Here is a 21126-nt window from a genome sequence, read left to right on the forward strand (position 1 = left end):
TCATATGAGGCCATATGAATATGCTGCCCTTTTTTTTTTTTTAACAGATGCTGTGTTAGTTTTAACAACTTTTCCCATGAATATAATATGATGCTTTCTGACAGATGTGTAGCATTACACAAGTCTAATGTTGCTTTCACTTTTAAGCAGCTTCGTGGGAAAGTCAGTGTTTTGAAACTTTAGATTTCCCCCACTTTTGTCAAAGAAACACCTACGCTCTCAATTCTTCATTACCTTTGTGCATGTACATTTGCTTTATAATACTTACATACAGTACCATTAGTTTAAAAAATACAGTACAATTATAGTGAATATTATTAGTAATATTGTGAAATGTTATTAAAAGTGCAAATAACTGTTTTCCTTTTTAATATATGCTAAAATGTAATTTGTTATGGCAAAGCTGAATATTTGTATGTACATTTGACTTATACTCCTTAAATACGTACAAAATTACAATAAGAAAATATTGTGAATATGATCAATAATGTGAAATATTCTTAGAATTTTTAAATAACTGCTTTCTTTTTAAATATATTTTAAAATGTTATTTGTGATCTGAATTTTCAACAGTTATTACTTCAGTCTTTAGTGTCACATGATCTTTCATTTGTCCTTCAAATCATTCTAATATGCTGATTCGGTGGGGGGAAATAAATAAATAAATAAATAAAACAATAAAGAACGTACAGAATGTCCAAAAGAACAGCATTTATTGTCACTTTTGATCAAATTACTAGGTCTTTGATGAATAAAACGTTTTAATAAAACAATCTTACTGAAGCCAACACTTTGATCGATGCCCTATTGAACAAAAAAAAAAAAAAACGACTGTAATATACTCATGTTTTCTTATTCAGATGAATGATTTCAATCACCGGTGAAGTATTCCCTTTACACTGGACTAGGGAAAGTGGCCCAGCGCTTCGTTTATGGCTTTAAAAGCCTTTTAGTTGTGGTTTACAGCAGATCTGTCCCTTTTAGATGGATTGAACACATTAATGAGGCGATAAAAGATTGTTTCATTCTGCTTCTCAATACTGATCCTTGTCCAGCTGCTCACATACACCTAAATAATATGAATTGCCTTAATACATTTTTAAAATTTATAAATGATTCTTTGCTGAAATTATTTATTTATTTATTTTTACTTATTGGCTATGTGCCTGCTGGGAAGGTGTTGGCAACTGTCTGTCTGTGTTATAAGAGAAAATGTAAATAAAAGGAGTTTTTATGAGGACAAATGTATTTACAGTGCAGTCATGTCCTCTGTATGACATGAGTGCAATAGACAATTCTAAAAGATAGTCACTTAGAAACCACTGAACATATGACTTTTCCTAATCTAAAGAAAATTTATTACCTGTACAAAAAGGACAAAATAATAATAATGAAAGAACGAAAGTGCTTTACTCTCAATGTGAATTGTCACTGCGATGCAACTTAGTACAAACAAATTATAAGCAAAACAGTGCAAACAGTCCAGAGCCTTGAAAAACAACAAAGGATAAACATTAACATCTTAAGAAAGTCATTTTTAAAAACAAATAAAAATTTGATACCTATGGGGTGGTAACAAACAAAGTAACAGTTGATGCAATTTGACATTTACACATTTGATTACTTGGACATTTTACAACACTTAAATGCCGTTCAGTTTAAAATGACCACGGAATAATTTGCATTGTGAAATTTACATTTTAGTGGTTTCTATTGTGTAATTTATTTATTAATTCTTTTTTAAGAGAGATTTTTTTACTTTAAGGGATTTTTTTTATCCATTAGCCTCTGACACCGCTTGCATTTCTTCTGGATTTTGATCTGGAGTCACACTGGTTTTTATTGCATGATCCTCCATAACTTGAGGGGCACGCAGAGCATGATTTCCCTGTCTTATATGGAGCCTCTCCAACCCAGTTCCCCCTGGAACAGAAGAACATGTACGTGTTTGGTTATTTTCCCTTTTCTTTCGTTTTCCCAAAATCTGCTTCATAAAAAAACAACCATTATTTCCTGCATTTTTAAGATTAAAATATTGTATTGATGGATACAGTAAAAATTCTTACTTGATAGAATAGTTGCAAACCAGAAAGGTGGCCTGTTTCCACATACTCCCAAACACATACATATTTGAACATCTTCTGATAGCACACCCGATCTTATTGCTGGTCGCCCACACCATCTGAATCAAAAAGTCGTTACTAAAATTAATATCCTAGTAATATCTTAGATGGTCTGTATTAAATTAAATATAATAATTATCATATAAATAGATAAATTAAAATATGAATGTACAATAAAAATGACTTTTTATTATAAATAATGTTTATATGTTATTATATATAAAATATTCTATATTACTATGTATTTCGGAGACCCACCTGAGTGTAGTGTGTGCAGACAGAGCCACTGCATCTGTTGGGGTAGGAGAAATAGTGTCTTTCATCATACCAGGATCTTACCAGGTCAATGATCGATCTGTATCTGCAAAATGAAAGAAATATTAACAATCACAGTCAGAATAGACAGTGTAGATATGATCCAGAACTAACGTGGTTTTTGGATATTAATTCATGCTGATATATGACTGTTGTAAGGGTCTGTACCTTCCAGAGATGATGGACAGGTTCTGTCCAATGTGTCGCAAAACATGAGGCGGTCCATGATCCCAAATGCACTGAGCGGCCCAGGACTCTGCAGATTTTGCCAGTCTCTCATCCCACACCTCACAAAAGAGAGAGAAGATAGATAAACAAATCATTTAAAAAATAGCTCACCCAAAAGGCCCATGCAGTGACAGTGACTAATGTAGATGTTAAACAACAAAAAGGATTTTGTCCATACAACATGGATTTTATGAGGAACATAAGGTAATTTAACAGGCTATCAAAGCTTTACTAAAAACCCATAGCGATGTCTGAATCGTGAGCATTAACGATTCTTTTGAATCAGGTATTGAAATGAATTAGTTGATTCAGTTCATAAAACTGATCGTTCACAAATCAGACTCGAGTTCAACTAAATGAGTCACTGGCCCTTAATAAGTTCACTGAGGTGAAGATTGTTAAATATAGGCTTATAATACAAATCTGATATCACATACTGTCAGAAGACGCGCTATTTAAAGTCATACAGTGGACTTTTATAATAGGCTACTCAAATTTTTATGGTGAATTTCAGTCCTTGTTGGAGCAAGACATTTTCAGTCACCTTTTGTAATTGTATGGGAAAGAGCGACCAGATTGTCCTGAAATGTTAAATTCAGGAAAAAAAAGTAGGCTATTTTTCATGTTGTGTAGGCTATGTGATAACCTTAAAACATTAGTAATGTAAAAAATAAAATAAAATAAAAAAAATAGAAGGCTATAAAGCTAATAAAAATGTCCTACCATATATTCCATATTTGCCGCGGGTGGGAAGACCTGTGAGCGCACGCGGTTGTGATAGTCCAGAATGGCCGTCATGTCTTTACTGGAGATGAAGCGTTTCCGCCGCGTTCGAGGCGCGCTGGTGTCGCTGCTGTTCCTCAGCTGGGCTTCCAGAGTAACATCTTTGAGATGAAGCAGCTCTGTTGCGCTGCTCACTGCCACAGATGTTGTGGTGCACGGCAGTGTCCACAACGTGGCAGCAAAGAACAGCTGAACGCAGGCCAAACTCATCATCTGCCTTCTGTCTGGTTGGCTACAGGTGCTTTATTTGTGGAAAGAGAATTCAGTGTCAACAATCTCTCACTGTATTAGCCAGTAAAATAAGCTCAGGAACGGTACAGTCCCTACTCAAGTGTAAGTACAGTTTAATCCTGCAATTTCTGTTGACCATTTTAGACCATAGTAACCGAATAAACATGTCAACATATCGATATAATGACTTGTTGTGTTACCTAAACATTTATAGTTGCCCAAAAATTGCCTAAGTATCCTTTTGTGAAATAACATGAGGTAAAATAGTGAAAATAGTGATAAAATGTAAAATTTTAATTTTTGAGTGAACTTTGTTTAAAAGACAAAAATGATTTAAAAAGCTGCTACATATACAGTACAGTTAAATACATTTATATATAATTGAAAGTTATAGTTACTATTTATATTTTAAACTACAATTTTTACAATAAGGGTTACAGTAGGGTTACACTGCAAAAACTTGTGGTTTAGACAAACTGGCAGACTTTACACCCAAATACCCTCACTATTCTTTCAAGATATTATACATGTAAACATCTAAACCTTGGAAAATGCACCAATGCATCAACAACAAAGATCTTTCAATAAATCCCTTCATGAAAATAGACTTTTTTTTTTCTAATTTAATCGTTAAAAAAAAACACATAACGGCTGTTGAAGAGTAAATTTTGCCATATACTTATGAATGTAGTCCTGCAGTCTGAAGAGAGCGGGGGTCTTCAGTTGGAGTGGTCTTCACAGCACATACCTTCAGTAGTGATTCCAGCACTTTAGCACAGCCTGGAGAAGAGCAGCTGAAAAGATCTCCACTTAAACTCTGGCCTTTGCAAACAACGTCTCTGACATGTGTGGCAGCGAACTTTAACTGGGCCAACTCTCTAAGGCCATTTGACGTAAAAGAAAAGCCCTTGTCTCTTTTTCTTCCCCCACAGGGATGTTCCTGAGGTTCAGGAAACAATTTAATGGTAGGTTTTGCTTTTTCAGCACACACTCAGTATGGAAGCTCCAAACAGTCATGCTCTCCAATGGGATTTTAAGATTGATGACTTTTCAACAGCTATTGCTCTTCCTTTCCATTACCTTTGTGATTTCAAATGTTTTTTACCGCTTTTTGGGCAACTCTTACCTATGAATTCATCATTTATCTTTCATTGAAAATCATAGGACATAGTAACTAAAATACAGTGCATGCAAAGTAATATTCAAAAACAAATGGTCCATGCTTGTTTATAGTGGCTACATTGGGCTCTTTTTCCTTTATATCATCTGTTTCTGTACTATGCTTATATTGGACATTTGTAATCTTTTTGTGAGCTTTGGTTGGAGCTGCACTTAGCCGTCCTGGCAAAATGTTTCAATAAAATAAGTTGAATAAACACAGGCAAGGATTTTATTAAAGTGAAGGAGTTCTTCTATGAATCAAAGGCCAAATTTTAAAGTCATAGCCCAGTCAGCACATTGTCCCAGCTGTCTAGGATTCCAGGAAGGACATGCCATGCGTAATATCTCCAGTCTCTGGGCAGTGCCAATATACACTGCACAACTTTGACTGCAGCAACTACTGAACAGGGTCATGGAGAGCATCGAGTTACAGATTCCGAAGTATTAATGATATGGGGCAATCCTTTGGAAAACAGCAACATCAGCATAAACTAAATGTCAATGCAAGATTAATAATAACATTATAACAGGCCATTCTTTTTTTCAGCTGAAGATCAAGTGTTGTTGCGATGGGTGTCCAATAGCATGGAACAATCCCGCTCAAAATGCTACACCCATGTCTGGCGCTTTGGGGCATTTCTGACGCAAAGAGGCGTCCCAAATTTTTTTTTTTTTTAATTTTTAATTGATACGTTTTTAGGTGGAAAAACGTTGGAAAGACAAACTTTATTTCAATTAATAATTTAATACACTAATATGAATACAGCCACAAAAAGGTGTACCAAAATACACCTCTATATAACAATATATTATTTAAACAATAAATCCACCAAAAACTGTGTCACAGCCTGCAACTCAGAACCGCTGGCTTCCGTCCAGGGTTTTGCGCCTATCATTTGCATATAATTAATGGCTTTTTATGCTCCGTTTGCACTTGCTCCACCCCACTGTCAGTCCCACAATCCATTGTGCAAATGTAATTCTTCTAACCAATAGCAAAGTCTAGTCTTAGCTAATAGTCAAAAGTAAAAGAACAGAAAGATATTAACACTTCTAAAGGACAATACTTTAGAATTCCAATTTGTTTTTGGCTGATGTAACATCTAGCAAATGTAAGTATTGAATACAGTATTATTAACATTATTTAAAAAATATAATAAAGTAATAAAGCTTTTAATTTTTCATTCAGCATGTACCTGTGTAGTTAAGGTTCAGCATCCTCAAAGGAAACTTCAAAAGTTAACAGTCATCCTAAAACTGCCACGGTCAGCAGGGTCAAGGTTCAACGAAAGGCCTGTTTGGAAGACTTTCTGTTGACTTACTATATAGGCAAGAAAGCCGCGACTTGTTCTCTAGACAAACATATGATGTCACTTCCTAAGATATACGTAATGTTGCAAGCTTTAGGGTTTTGTCCTTGTACACAAAATACACAAGTTTGGTCATGCCGTTGATGAGACGCATATGTAAACATTCGTCCCCGGGTCAAATGTTTGACAGTTTTATGTGCTAATATGATGAATAGAGAACTCTAAGCTACAGTGAGCCCTTGTGGAGTGTATAGTATCTAAAAATAGCTACAGGCATGTCTCTGTCAATTCTATCACATACTTAATAGTGCTGTCATCACACATCAAAGGAGGTGATGAATGTTGAGCAGAAATATCAAATGAATCTTTCAGTGCATGTAAGCAGCCCTGGAAAACATTAAAGGTATAACCAGCTATAGCTTACGTTAAGCTTAATTCATTCACATAATGGTTACCTTGACTACATCTCGTTCGTGCTTCCCATCTGCACAAGGCTGAAGGGTCCTTGTGCATTGTGGGATTGAACGAGAGGGAAAAAGTGACTTAAAAAGGTGCACAGCTGTGCCATTATCTCCTCCACAGCAATGGAAAGGGCAGTCAGGTCTTTCTGTGTATGAATCACGTCATTTAGCATAAATCCAGGGCTTCCCATTCCTTGCTGCCGCTCCATTTCTCATGTCAGCAGTCCAAACGTTGTTTTGGCAGCCCCGAAAACAAATTTGCTAAGTGATGTAGCTGTTCATGGTGATGGATAGTTTTGAAGGGAATAGAGACAATGGGTCTGTTCTGACCATTGGTTACTGGAATTAAAAGAAATCACACCACATGTTTTCTCATTACACATTGATTTACCACTAACATATTTACAGCAGAGGAACTAACTATTCACATGCAGATACAAACTTATACTGGCAGACACTGGATTAAAGCAATGCATTTTCACAGTATTCCCTTGAATCAAACCAATGACCCTGGTGTTGCTTTTGCATTTCACTCAAAAGAATTAACAATCACAAAAATACGTTAACAATGTGAAACCTATGAATAAATAACACTGATGAAAAGAAAACATAATCGCTAAATTAACATGAATAAGCAAATAATTAAACTGACTAAATATTATGAACAAATGTAATTGATCAATCACATTATTTTGTGCACAAATCATTATAGTTATCCTCAAAAATGAAAATTCTGTCATTATTTACTTTTTTTTGTTTGGAACATATTTTTACATTCACTACCAGTTTAGCTACAGGAAACTGTGTTTATTTCAAATCGAATTAGTAATCATAGCAGAAACATATTATCTATTTAAAACCCGTGAGCAAATAACAGAAAAGAATTAACATGAAAGAGAAAAGAATTACTTTGAATATTTCCAAAACTGTAGTTATAGATCAAATTGTTATGTACTCCTATCATTACAGGGAGTTGCAAAAATGAAAATTCTGTCATCATCAAAGGGGTCCAAAACAACACTGTACCCCATTTTCTTTCATTGTATATCTTGCGTGTGTGTGTGTGTGTGTAGACCTACCTGGTATCCTCTATGTTATGGGGACCGAATGTCCCCATAAAACATGAAAACCAGTGTGTGGGTGTCTGTGTGTTCCACAGATGAAAATAAATTTATACAGGTTTAAAACAACATGAGATTGAATAAAGTTCAAGTTGTGAGACTTTACCCCACATCGACCAATTATATTTCTCTCATATATGGGGTACTGAAAAGTTCAATTTTATAAAGCACTTACGATGTCAAGCTGTAACATTTCAGATTTACGGTCAGGAATGCTCTGAGGAAGAGCAGACGAAGCCATAACTCACTGAGGCCCCCCTTCTGTGAGACAGTGTGAAATGGATCAAGCTCGGGTGGAACACCTCTAGACAATCAGCCCACAAACAATCTGACTTCCTCTAATATGACATCACCTTGTCTAGACACATAGAAAAGTGTTTATCTGAAGGGAGTGGTAATACAAAAAAAAGTTGTATGAACAGTGAACATGTACTAATCAATGTATTATTACTGTTCTAATGTTACATATACCTCAGTTGCTTTATTCAGAAAACACACACACACACACACTTAACAGATGTAAATAAATGAAATATCATGCAAATATTTAAATTACTATCTAGGGTATAAATACTTTAAACAACTGTACATTTATAGCTTTTTATTTTATGTTTAAATCGGACCGCTTCAGCATACTCTTAAAACCCTTCAGTTTTTATATGATGTTAAATAATAAATCTAAAAATAATAGAAAAATAAATTTGATTTAGGTTCTCCCATAAAATACTTTGTTTTACATTTTAGGTTCATTCACCTAACAGATCTCTAGTTCATTAAAATCATATTACATTTATTCTCTTGATGATTCTTAATTGCATCCAAGAGTCTCCAAACTGGATTTAATGATTGAAATAAGGGTCTAAATGCACCTGTACTGTTTCCAGTTGTAACTGCTTCAGAGATTTCCAAATGATTTTTAAATCCATGGCAATCACTTTTAAAACACCAGTATTTAACATCCTGTCAGACTGCTCTGTCTGGCACAATATGTGGAAGCAGAACGGAGAGACAACCAAGCCAAATGGCACACATACTTGGAAACTCTGCCTTTGAATAAATACACTCTTACCACTTTAGAGTGCAACAAAGGAAAGCCTGTGGAACTTTCCAAGTTCATTTTTTTAATCATACCAAACATATTATTTTAAAACATCAACAAGATTTGTTAAATGAATTTTATTTAAGAATTGCAAACTGAACATTGTCTGTTCTCTCAAGTGCATCTGTAGATCTTTAGGTTCGAAAACGGTGCACATCAAGAACGTGTGCAAAAAAATTATTAAATGGGAAGATAATGTTACTTCTTAGGTGTCAATTTTGAATTGTCTTACATTTTTCTTCGTTTTTCGTGACTATGTTATAGTGCCACCTATTGGACAGTGAAAGCCTAGAGCCAAAACTGCTCACCCATTCTACCCATCCATTTTTTTTTTATGTTAATATATTTTGATATGTTTTAAAATAACAGTATTGGTTCAAACTTTTAAATACACATTTAACCAAACAGCATCTTTTCTGCCGTTTTTGTCTTCTATTCTTATGCAACGATTTTACTTTTTGTGATGATTACTGTCTGATGACAGCAGCAACTCACCCGGTTAACTACTAGAGCGAAAGTTTTGCTCATGCATATTAATCAGACAGCTCCGACGTGTTTAGTAACCTTCCTATGGTGGACGTCTCAGTCTTGGATATTTAATAAGGTAATGGTGACGTTGCTTAGTAGTTCTCCAATGGCGAAGGCGTGCTCATGAATATTAATAGACAACCCGTCACCATAGTAGTATTCGTAGTAGCGGGATGGTTTCTGTTTCCGCATTCAAATACACACACAGCACACAGAACAACATGGCTGCAGTAGGCAGCTTAGTGAACAGTTTGGCTTTTCTTTGGAGACAGCAGTGTGCCCGTACTTGTTTACCGCATTTATTCTTTTGTATTTCGTTTATAGGATCGATTTTGAAAGCGACGGGCCTCGTTCCGGAGAGCTACTTCAGTAACAGCAGAAATGTTTTAAATCTGTGAGTATAAGTCTATTGTATAGGGTGGCAGCCTTACCTAGAACTTAATTAAAAACTGTAAAACTAAATTATTTTAGTAGAAATGTGTTCGTTTTTAGAAAATAGCAATAATATGTTATATAAAAGCAATAGGCTTTAAACGATATTAAAAAGCAATGCTTGTCATTGACAACTTACTATGACATTGATGTTTGGCTCCAAAGTCATTTAATCGTTTTCACTCCATTTTTTTACTTTCAGATATTTTGTGAAAGTTTCTTGGGGATGGACCATTGCTTTACTTCTGCCTTTCATCTTTTACTCCAACCTTTACAACAGAAGCCACACATTTGTGTTGAGGCGGTTGACGTCACTACTGGTGGCTACATTCATTTGGTACATCTGCACTGAGACTTTTTTCTACATCGAAGATATTACTGGTTTATGCTATGAGTCAGGCACCATGCAAGTTGTCCATGGTGACATTACCACAAAGGCGGCGTGCAGGAAGGCCGGATTCATCTGGGATGGATTTGACATATCAGGACACTCCTTCATCTTGACTTACTCTTCTCTTGTGATTGTGGAGGAAATGGTACCCATGTTACACATACCGCAGAGTGACAGAAACATTCGTCTTGATTGTCTTTATGTAGCACTCAATGCGATTGTGGCCATCTGGATATGGATGTTCGGATGCACTTCTGTGTATTTCCATGATATTATTGACAAGGTTATAGGGACGTTGTGTGGGATATTAGGGTGGTACGTGACTTACGTTGTTTGGTACCCAATGCCTTTTTCTCCGGGTCTCCCTCCACAGCAGAAACAACATGCTTAGTGTGAGAACTAAATGCTACAAGTGCACTTCAAGAAGCTTCACATATCTTTTGTGAGATCAATGACAGGTTAGCCGTCCAAGTGAGGCAGCAGGCAGCTGGTGTTCCTAAAATGACAATCTGTAATCTGAGAGGTCACATCTGAATCTTATTGTTGGCTTCAAACATTTTGTGGCTTCATACAGGGCTGGAATAGTAAACCTGACGATAAATTTAGCTTATCTGCTGCTGCTTTCTGTAATCAACTTTCAACCCTCTGCTAAGCTGCCTTTTAACAGTAACAGTTCCTCATGACACTAATATTTTAAATATCTGTAATTGTTTTTAAACAAAAACATGAAATTTGATCAATTTGAGGTCAGCGAATTATAGTGTAATGCATTTGTGTAAATTATATATTTGCATTGTGTTTTAATGTGTTCTGTTGTTCATTCATACGTGCCATTGTTAGATTAGCCTAGTCATTTGCAGTTGTTGTTATTCTTCATGTCACTGATGAATGTTAAGAGTCTGATCAGTTTGTCACAGGAAAACGGACACCACCTGTTCTTAGAAACGCAAAAGGATCTATAATATACTGGTTATAATATTATATTATGACTGGATTGATGTTTGAGCGATACATTCAAATAAATGTTTGGCTGGTTACAAGTCTTTCTTACAGGTTTGAGGAACAATGCAAATTAGATGTAAATTAATTCTAAAATACAAACAATGGGACATGTTGGTCATGGAGGGCACATCCATTAGTCATTTCATGTGTGTCAATTAAACATAATTTTAGACAATTATCATTTCAGTTATGCTTAATACATCAGTATTCCAAAGAAAGCAGCCCGCAACGTGTTATTATGCTGAGATATTGTACTGTATCTGTTTCACCTGATGTGATAACACAGAGTTCTTGTTAGTATAACAACACATCACTGAGGTGTATTTTTATTTAATTCATTATGGTGTTTGAATGAATAAATATACTGAACAAAATTGTAAACTCAACACTTTTGTTTTTGCCCCCATTTTTCATGAGCTGAACTCAAAGATCTAAGACTTTTTCTATGTACACAAAAGGCCTATTTCTCTCAAGTATTGTTCACAAATCTGTCTAAATCTGTGTTAGTGAGCACTTCTCCTTTGCCGAGATACTCCATCCACCTCACAGGTGTGGCATATCAAGATGCTGATTAGACAGCATTATTAAAGCACAGGTGTGCCTTAGGCTGGCCACAATAAAAGGCGACTCTAAAATGTGCAGTTTTACTGTATTGGGGGGTGGGAACCAGTCAGTATCATGTGTGACCACCATTTGCCTCGCAGTGCAACACATCTCCTTCCCATAGAGTTGATCAGGTTGTTGATTGTGGACTGTGGAATGTTGGTCCACTCCTCTTCAATGGCTGTGCGAAGTTGCTGGATATTGGCAGGAACTGGAACACGCTGTCGTATACGCCGATCCAGAGCATCCCAAACATGCTCAATGGGTGACATGTCCGGTGAGTATGCTGGCCATGCAAGAACTGGGATGTTTTCAGCTTCCAGGAATTGTGTACAGATCCTTGCAACATGGGGCCGTGCATTATCATGCTGCAACATGAGGTGATGGTCGTGGATGAATGGCACAACAATGAGCCTCAGGATCTTGTCACGGTATCTCTGTGCATTCAAAATGCCATCAATAAAATGCACCTGTGTTCATTGTCCATAACATACATACCATACTGTCCATACCATAACCCCAGTGCCACCATGGGCCACTCGATCCACAATGTTGACATCAGCAAACCGCTCACCTACACGACGCCATACACGCTGTCTGCCATCTGCCCTGTACAGTGAAAACCGGGATTCATCCGTGAAGAGAACACCTCTCCAAAGTGCCAGACGCCATCGAATGTGAGCATTTGCCCACTCAAGTCGGTTACGACAATGAACTGCAGTCAGGTCGAGACACAAATGAGGATGACAAGCATGCAGATGAGCTTCCCTGAGACGGTTTCTGACAGTTTGTGCAGAAATTCTTTGGTTATGCAAACCGATTGTTGCAGCTTGGAGGTGAAGATGCTGGATGTGGAGGTCCTGGGCTGGTGTGGTTACACGTGGTCTGCGGTTGTGAGGCCGGTTGAATGTACTGCCAAATTCTCTGAAACGCCTTTGGAGATGGCTTATGGTAGAGAAATGAACAATCAAGTCACGGGTAACAGCTCTGGTGGACATTCCTGCAGTCAGCATGCCAATTGCACGCTCCCTCAAAATTGCGACATCTGTGGCATTGTGCTATGTGATAAAACTGCACATTTTAGAGTGGTCTTTTATTGTGGCCAGCCTAAGGCACACCTGTGCAATAATCATGCTTTCTAATCAGCATCTTGATATGCCACACCTGTGAGGTGGATGGATTATCTCGGGCAAAGGAGAAGTTCTCACTAACACAGATTTAGACAGATTTGTGAACAATATTTGAGAGAAATAGGCCTTTTGTGAACATAGAAAAAGTGTTAGATCTTTGAGTTCAGCTCATGAAAAATGGGGGCAAAAACAAAAGTGTTGTGTTTATAATTTTGTTCAGTGTATAGCTTTGAATTGAGGACCTCTGTTTTGATTTTGTTATCTGAAGGTAAGACTCTGTAAACCAAATTAAAAAGAACAGTTCACCCAAAAATGAAAATTTACTAACTCGCAGGTCATCCAAGTTGTTGATGAGTTTGTTTCTTCATTGGAACAAATTTGAAGAAATTTAGCATTACATCAGTTGCCAATCAATGGATCCTCTGCAGTCAATGGGTGCTGTCAGAATGAGAGTCCAAACAGCTGATAAAAGCATCACAATAATCCACAAGTAATCCACACCACTCCAGATGCATAATTGTTATAGTCCACTGGTTGTAATAAAACCATCCTTATGATGATTTCAACTTCAAACCATTACTTCTAAATAGAGTTCTCTATATACAAACTATTGCTTTCTCTGTGAAAATGTTGTCTCATCTGAATAAGGACACAAATATTCACAGATCAATCACCGTTTACAAGTGAAACTGTCCAATTCAGTTCTAAACAAATATGTTCAAATATGGATTTTGATGTGAGTAGACAACAGGCGATGGAGGAAGTGTTATTATGAAGTATTATTTTGGCCAGAAGCTATGCCTTAATGATGGATTTGTTTCTTACAAGTGCAAAGTTTTTCTTTTCATACAGTGTTTAATGATGGACTGCATTTATGTGGACTATTGTGACATTTTATCAACTGTTTGGACTCTCATTCTGACGGCACCCATTCACAGCAGAGGATCCATCGGTGAGCAAGTGATGGAATGCTAAAGTTCTGCATATCTGTTCAGATGCAGAAACAAACTGATCTACCTTTTAGTGAATTTTCAGCAAAATTTCATTTTTGGTAGAACTATTCCTTTAAATATCTAATCAAATATGTTCTACTGTCTTTCATCCTCTTGCACGTCTCCCTGTTTTGGTGCTGTGGAAAAATTCTGGATCTCTCTTTAATGCGTGTCATGGGGGAAAGGCTGCCCCCCTCTTATGCCAGCTTGATTGGTACAGTCCGAGCCTTAGTCAATGGCGTTTTAAAACCTCGATGTTGCTAGAATGTGCCTTTTAGAGTGAGGGAGGGGGTTTGTGCTCACAGAGCTGCGGTCATTACAGCAATACAGCATCATCACCGTCTCTGTGCAGCATCTCAGACAGGTGAGGAGACTACACATTAAAGCTCTGAAGACAGACGCAAAGACTTTAAGAAAACCAAATTAGATTAAAATCTGAGACCATGACCCAGGGAAAGGTAAGCATTTGTTTTCTTTACAATGCTTTAAGATTGTATCATTTTAATTTAAATGCTGGCTATTAACAAAAAGCAAGGAGTTTTTCTTGTCTGTGAATTCAGTGGTCTGAATGGCTGTAATTTCTTGTACGTGCTAGCAGTGCTAGCTAAAAACATTAAACAAAGTAATAATTATTGATAATGATTATTATCATTACCTGTTAACAAGCAGGAGGCCTATAACTATAATTGTTTAGAAAGGTCTAAGGATTTATTATAAATGATTATGATTAAAAATCATTGACAGTCATATCTTAATTTTTGTCAGGAAAATTTATGCATCCACTGAGAGAGAGAGAGAGAGACTCCTCTACACTGGAGAAAAACTTAAGAGAGTTATTTTCCCTATTTTTACCCAAAATAAGGTGTAGTGAGTAGCTGTAGCTGTTTCATTCATACTGGTAGCTGGAGGGCGCCCTCGGGCAATAAAACCATAAGTAAAAAAAAAACAAAAACAAATAAATAAATAATAAAATGAAATGAAATACTCACAAATATCACGTTGTAGGAAATCCCTAATATGGACAAAGGCATAAGCTATGCTGCAGTAGCTGAATAAAATGCAGAAAGGACGTTTTAACTGATGACTGAACTGATGAGAATGAAGACAATAAATATACGATTGTGACTAAATGGTGTCTCTCTTCTACAAGCCATCTGAGTTATTTCTTATATGCATAATGTATATTTATAATGCAATGCTAATCGATTTAGCCTTTCTGTCACTGTATAGAATATTATAAAATGATTTAGCCTTATTCTCTGATATGAAACCACGTCAGATAACAAAAGGAATTTATTTCAAACACTCGACTGATGTTATTAAATGAATTTGGAGCAAAAACGCCATTAAATATTTTTAAACGCACTGTACAGCCCAGGTGCGTCATCTGTATGTGTAGGCTACTCGACTTAAAGGGGCGCTGCGCAGATCGATCGGTGTTTGATATCAAAGTACTGCAATAGGATAGGAAAGCATGCAGAGCTGTCCATTAGTATAGCGTTCTCAGTTCCAGTCCTCGCGTACCCACGCTCTGCATATTTTGCATGTCTCTCTTTGTTAACACACCTGATTCAGATCATCAGCTCCTTGGAAGTGAGCTCCATGCATGAACTTTTCCGATTGACATGGTCCATACACAGTGTCCATTGCTCCCTACTCCCTGAGCACAGGAAACCCGTTGAAGTTTACTTCACTTCGGAACATTCATTCACGGATTTGCGCTGCGCCACAGCCTGCAGCGTCTTCACACACCGACGAAACTTACTAGAGAAGCCTGACATAATATACCTCCCTAAATAAATACAATTTAAATTCATGTCTGGCACACTTCAATGCCCTTTGAATGGAACATATACGTTGGCTTAGAATATACATGGCGGAATATCCTGTGATGTCCACTTCGCAGGGCACTTACAGTCGAATAGAACAAACGTCTGAAACGATAAGAGAAACATACAAAATGTGCACAGCGGGGGTACGCGAGGACTGGAATTGAGAACCTTTGCATTAGTAGGCTATATAGCTCTTGCGGTATTTCGATGTCAAACACCGATCCGTCTGCGCAGCGCTACTTCAAGTCAAACACCTTGAAATTTAATTCACAACCTCGCGGCCGCGGGGCCCTCCTATGCCCTCCCCTTAAGGCGGGGCCGGCACTGCGTACTAGACTAGTCTGTAAGCACTGTTCTGGTTTCATCTGTTCCCCATGATGATTAATAATGATCCAGTGACACTAAAAGAAGCTTTGTCATGTCTTGGATTTGTTCGTTTTTGGACTGATTTGGACTGTAGTGCTAAATTGAGATATTTTTGATTTCTTGAAGCCTGCTGGTATCATCTATTATAACGTTTTACAACTGCATGAGCAAAGGTAGAGTTAGAAAAGGTCTACAAGACATTTCTTGTGTTGTAAATATACAGATATTATTGATTATGGTTCTGTTCAATTTTTATGCTTTCAATTAGCCTGCATATGCTTTTTATTTTTTGTTAACAAGGTTTGTTCTCAGCTTCTAGAATTAAATGGATCAGGATATGCAGGCACAAAGCATCTTATCATTTACCAGCAGCAAACTCTCCTATTACAGTGAATTGGTCATTGATAAATAATGGCCAGATCAATTACTCACTCTCTCCATTCTCAGTTATGTTAAACACACACTTTTGGATGGCATTACACCGATTCACCAGTCCATGCACAGTGTAGCCATATGAAAAAATAATCATTCTATAAATAAAAAATATTGTGATAATAAATAATATTGCTCTGACAGAATTACAGTGAATAACGGGTTCTGTGACAATACAGGCTCCTTTTAAGAATCGTTCTATAATATCTATCTATAATTGTTAATGGAATGCTATTGCCATTGAGTGCACATATAACAAATAAAGTTTAATATGATTACAGCTTTCAGTGGCAAACAAGTCAAACGATGGCTCGGATGCTCAGCCGATGGCCCCAGCTCCTCCAAGTTATGAGGAGGCAACTACTGGTAATACTACTTTTTCCTTAGTGAATTTCCTTTTTAAACTGATCTGCACTTTAACATTATTATTAAAGGGGTAGTCCACCTAAAAATTAGAATTCTGTTATCATTTATTCCCCTTCATGTTGTTTCAAAACTGTACAACAGAAAAGAAGATATTTTGAAAAATGTTGGTAACCAAACAGTTTTGGGTGCAAAGAAATAGTATGGAAGTTAATGAGACCCAAAACTGTTTGGTTACCAACATTCTTCAAAACAAAAAAAAAATCTTCTTTTCTGTTTCACAGTGACAGAACAAATAAATGCATATAGGTTTTGAAGGACACAAGGGAGAGTAAATGATGACAGAATTTGCATTGTTGGATGGACTATCCCTTTAATTCAGTGAATGCAAATGGATTTTGGACACTATACTATTGAACACTAATGGCATTCATCACCCATGACAGTCACTGTGGATGTTTTAACTTGAGAAACAAAATGTTTCATATTTTCTTTTGGTATTGAAAGGTGGAAGCCCTTGTTATAGTGGAGATTATCCTGTAGATAGCGAGATGCTAACAGAATTCAGCTGGGATGACCAAAACATCAGGAGGATATTCATACGCAAGGTATTGTTGCATTCTGTTTAGCGGTTCTGAGCTGCTGTGGACAATACGGAGTGAATTAATGTAATTTTATTTCTTGTAGGTGTACACCATCCTGATGCTCCAGCTATCTGTCACATTAGCCTTTGTGGCTATTTTCACTTTCTGGTGAGTGTGTGAGCTGAACAAACGTTAATAATGCATTATTCCTTTTTTCAAGCTTGTTTAACAAGTATGTCTTGTTTAACTTGTAGTGAACCTGTGAAATATTACATACAGACCAACCCTGGCTGGTACTGGGCATCATAGTAAGTACAATTTATTATTTTGGGTTGACATTGTAAATGCAAATCTTAAAATTCAGTTTGGATATAGACAGCATATAATACAGTAATTCAGTAACAGTGCAAGTTTTTACTTGATGTGGTGCTATGCACTGTTATCCACTGTGGATGTTTAATGGCTGTGTTGTCTTTTTCTCTCAACAGTGCAGTGTTTTTTGTCACATATCTGACCCTATCCTGCTGCCGTGGACCCCGGTGAGTGTATTTGTAGAGATACAAATGCATATCAATAATATAATATATCATTTATTATTCGTCATATCATATCATTTATAATCTAAAATCATTTTTAATATATATTTGTTTTAGTAATTAACTTCTATTTGAGCAAAATTGGCACATTATATAATATGCGTTCATTTCTATCTTTTCTTCTTACAGGAGGCAGTTCCCATGGAATCTGATTCTGCTCGTAATTTTTGTGAGTATTAAAACAACCTTAAGTCTTTTGTTGTCAAACTAGCTATTATATGACAAATACTAGTACTGATCAAGAACAAGCCTTCTTCTATTTAAACATTAATCTCTCCTCTTCTTCTTCTTCTAGACTCTGTCTCTTTCTTACATGACAGGAATGCTGTCCAGGTAAAGTCTCACATTATATGTGTATTATGTCTTTTTTTTTCATGCATGCTAACAACAAATGTTAAACATGTTCTGCATATTTTGTGGTTTCATATTCATACTTTCACAGTATATTGTGTTATGTCACAAAATGAATTCAAGTGAAATATTTTTTTTTACATATAACAGGATGTTAGGTTTTGATAGGCCTGTTTTTTATTTAAATATTTCCCCTCTCTCCAGCTACTACAATACTAAATCTGTCATCATCTGCCTGGGTATTACTGCCTTGGTGTGTCTTGTTATTACTATCTTTAGCTTCCAAACCAAGGTTAGTATTTTTAAAAGCAACACATATTTTCATTTTTTCTTGAATGCAATTATTTTATAACTGTAATCTGGAGTACATTTATTCTAATCAAATGTTTGTGATTTTACAGATTGATATTACTTCATACCAAGGCGTGCTGTTAGTTTTCTGCACAGTATTGTTTATTTGTGGACTTTTCCTGGTAGTTATCCTGCCCTTTGGATTTGTAAGTACCTATGTCAGCAGTAGACTGGTAGATTGATTATTTCTCAGCAGGGTGCTGGACTTTAATATTCACAGAAATAAGAATGTACTTTCACTAAAGTTTTTCTCTTTTCTCTTTACAGGTTCCATGGTTGCACACTGTGTACGCTGCCTTGGGAGCAATACTGTTTTGCATGGTACACGATTCTAAATTAATTTAAACTCAGATCAGTATTAACCCCTGTAAAGCCTGACATATAGTATAATCCGAAATCTTTTGGGGGGAAAAAATGAATATATTTTTTTTGTTGAGTATCCATTACGTTAGGCTTTTATGGCATGATATATTGGGAATATGGAGCTCATACTCAATAACTTTTATATTGTTATTTCGAGATGAACACTTGCTGGACTGAAGCAACTTCTCATATTTATTATCTGTAAAGATTTCACAGAAAAAAAGACATTTACTGAAATGTATAAACTGTCAATCAGACAAAAGAAGGAATGTAGTAGTTTTTTAGGAAAGTTTTTCATTTAGAGGCCTTTGTGTATCAAATATGATAACAGTAGGCTTCATAGGGTTTAAATGTACATGCATTTTATTTATTTGTTTGAGTAACAGAGTAAAAGGATAATGTACAGTCAGTATGTCATTATCGCAAAATAAATCCTGATAAGGTGTTTAGGACACAGCGTTATCTCTTGTGTTTGTTAGTAATTATTGTCACTGTATTATTTTAATCTCTCTTTTGTCTTTTAGTTCCTGGCATTTGACACACAGATGCTGATGGGGAAAAAGAAATACACCATAAGTCCTGAGGAATACATCTTCGCCACCCTCAGCATATACCTGGACATTGTTTACATCTTCTCTTTCTTTCTCCAGTTGTTTGGAACTCCTGATCGGGAGTGAATGTGCTGTTAATCTGAAGCTCCAACGACTCTTCTTTTGTCTCTCTGATCTGAGTGATCATGTCCTTCCAGCATGATATGGGTCTTCAGTGCACTTTGTTGTGTTTAAGCTCACCTCAGCTTTTACGATGTGCCATGCATTTATCATGTAGCGTGAAGGAGGTCTTGCATATACATTGCTTATGTACACTGGTAAAACTTTAACAACATTCAGCTAGTTTTACAACTGGTGTCAAAGAAAACAAAACAGAATATATTAAATACACTGGTGTCAACTGTGAAACCTGTATGATGCCATTAGCAGTGAAAATGCATGAAATATTAGAGCATCACATTGAGGTGAAACTGTAGTAGGATTTATCCATCGATGTCCACCTCATTCCTCTTTGTGTCTTACCCTGCAAAAGTTTCATATGTGAAATCACAGCATGAGAACATTTTAACAAATCATTCTGAGAAACTAGATATTGTGATGCATATTTTCATAACAGAGTGTTAACAAGTTTTTTGAACAGCTGGCTGGGTTTTAGGAGTGCACATATGAATCAAAGTAACATTTACATTTCTGAGTTCATTTGTACAAATTTGATTTAAATAATTAGTGCTTCTATTTGCATTTACCTTAATATCTCATAGGAATTTTCTATTTTGATTTCCGCTGCCATTGTAAAGTCAGCTTGATTGAGATATGCTTTTTGAGCATTATTTATTTTGTTTAGGCCTATATGTTTTAATAAATCTGATTTTTTATTTTTTCCATTCCGAAGAGTATTATCATAGCACAGATCTATTTTTGAAGAAAATGAGTTGTAAATGATTTTGGATGTATACATAGATTTACAGTGTTCACTAAAAGAGTGCAAAATCACTGTAAGCTGAATTTAAACAGAATGCAGTGCTATATATTGTATTTTTTTTCCCCTGTAGAACAGTAGAAACAGTGTGTGACCAATAAATGGAATTTATTCAAATGTATCGGATATGAAATTATTAAATGACAAGTATGTTTCAGTTGCAAATTGGCAAAAAAATAAAAATAATAATAAATAAAAAATCTAGGGGTTAATTAGAGTAAATAATTGTGAATGTTCTTGAATTTCTCTGAAAACACAAATATACTCCCTTCTATATCTTTGTGCAGGTGTGTTATCATAATATTATATACAACACAGGTGTGTCTCATTTAAATGAAACAATAAGCTTAGGTTTACATCTCATTTATGGGGACCTTAAAACCTTAAACCAGGATTAATAGACCCGTTTTGTTGTCATTTATGGGGAAAATGTGTATGATGTTTAAAG

General features: G+C 36.1%; 3 protein-coding genes across 3 annotated transcripts; 2 read left to right on the forward strand and 1 right to left on the reverse strand.

The window, feature by feature from the left end:
- Positions 1 to 1391: 1391 nt before the first annotated feature.
- Positions 1392 to 3784, reverse strand: r3hdml (R3H domain containing-like). The gene is made up of 5 exons (XM_058762956.1): positions 3390 to 3784; positions 2607 to 2725; positions 2382 to 2484; positions 2067 to 2182; positions 1392 to 1923 (listed from the first exon to the last, which is right to left on the reverse strand). Exons 1-5 carry the CDS (start codon positions 3660 to 3662, stop codon positions 1782 to 1784), a joined length of 753 nt encoding a protein of 250 aa, XP_058618939.1. The 5' UTR covers positions 3663 to 3784; the 3' UTR covers positions 1392 to 1781.
- A 5731-nt stretch (positions 3785 to 9515) lies between these two features.
- fitm2 (fat storage inducing transmembrane protein 2) lies at positions 9516 to 11567 on the forward strand. The gene is made up of 2 exons (XM_058762955.1): positions 9516 to 9754; positions 9995 to 11567. The coding sequence occupies exons 1-2, from the start codon at positions 9534 to 9536 to the stop codon at positions 10572 to 10574; spliced, it is 801 nt and encodes a 266-aa protein (XP_058618938.1). The 5' UTR covers positions 9516 to 9533; the 3' UTR covers positions 10575 to 11567.
- Positions 11568 to 14207: 2640 nt separating this feature from the next.
- On the forward strand, positions 14208 to 20799 carry LOC131531843 (protein lifeguard 2-like). The gene is made up of 12 exons (XM_058762953.1): positions 14208 to 14368; positions 16822 to 16906; positions 17411 to 17511; positions 17591 to 17655; positions 17742 to 17795; positions 17976 to 18026; positions 18213 to 18252; positions 18379 to 18416; positions 18639 to 18726; positions 18836 to 18931; positions 19053 to 19106; positions 19673 to 20799. The coding sequence occupies exons 1-12, from the start codon at positions 14354 to 14356 to the stop codon at positions 19823 to 19825; spliced, it is 840 nt and encodes a 279-aa protein (XP_058618936.1). The 5' UTR covers positions 14208 to 14353; the 3' UTR covers positions 19826 to 20799.
- The last annotated feature ends 327 nt before the right edge of the window (positions 20800 to 21126 follow it).

The sequence above is a fragment of the Onychostoma macrolepis genome, chromosome 23 (assembly GCF_012432095.1).
Source record: "Onychostoma macrolepis isolate SWU-2019 chromosome 23, ASM1243209v1, whole genome shotgun sequence".
Taxonomy (NCBI): Eukaryota; Metazoa; Chordata; class Actinopteri; order Cypriniformes; family Cyprinidae; genus Onychostoma; species Onychostoma macrolepis.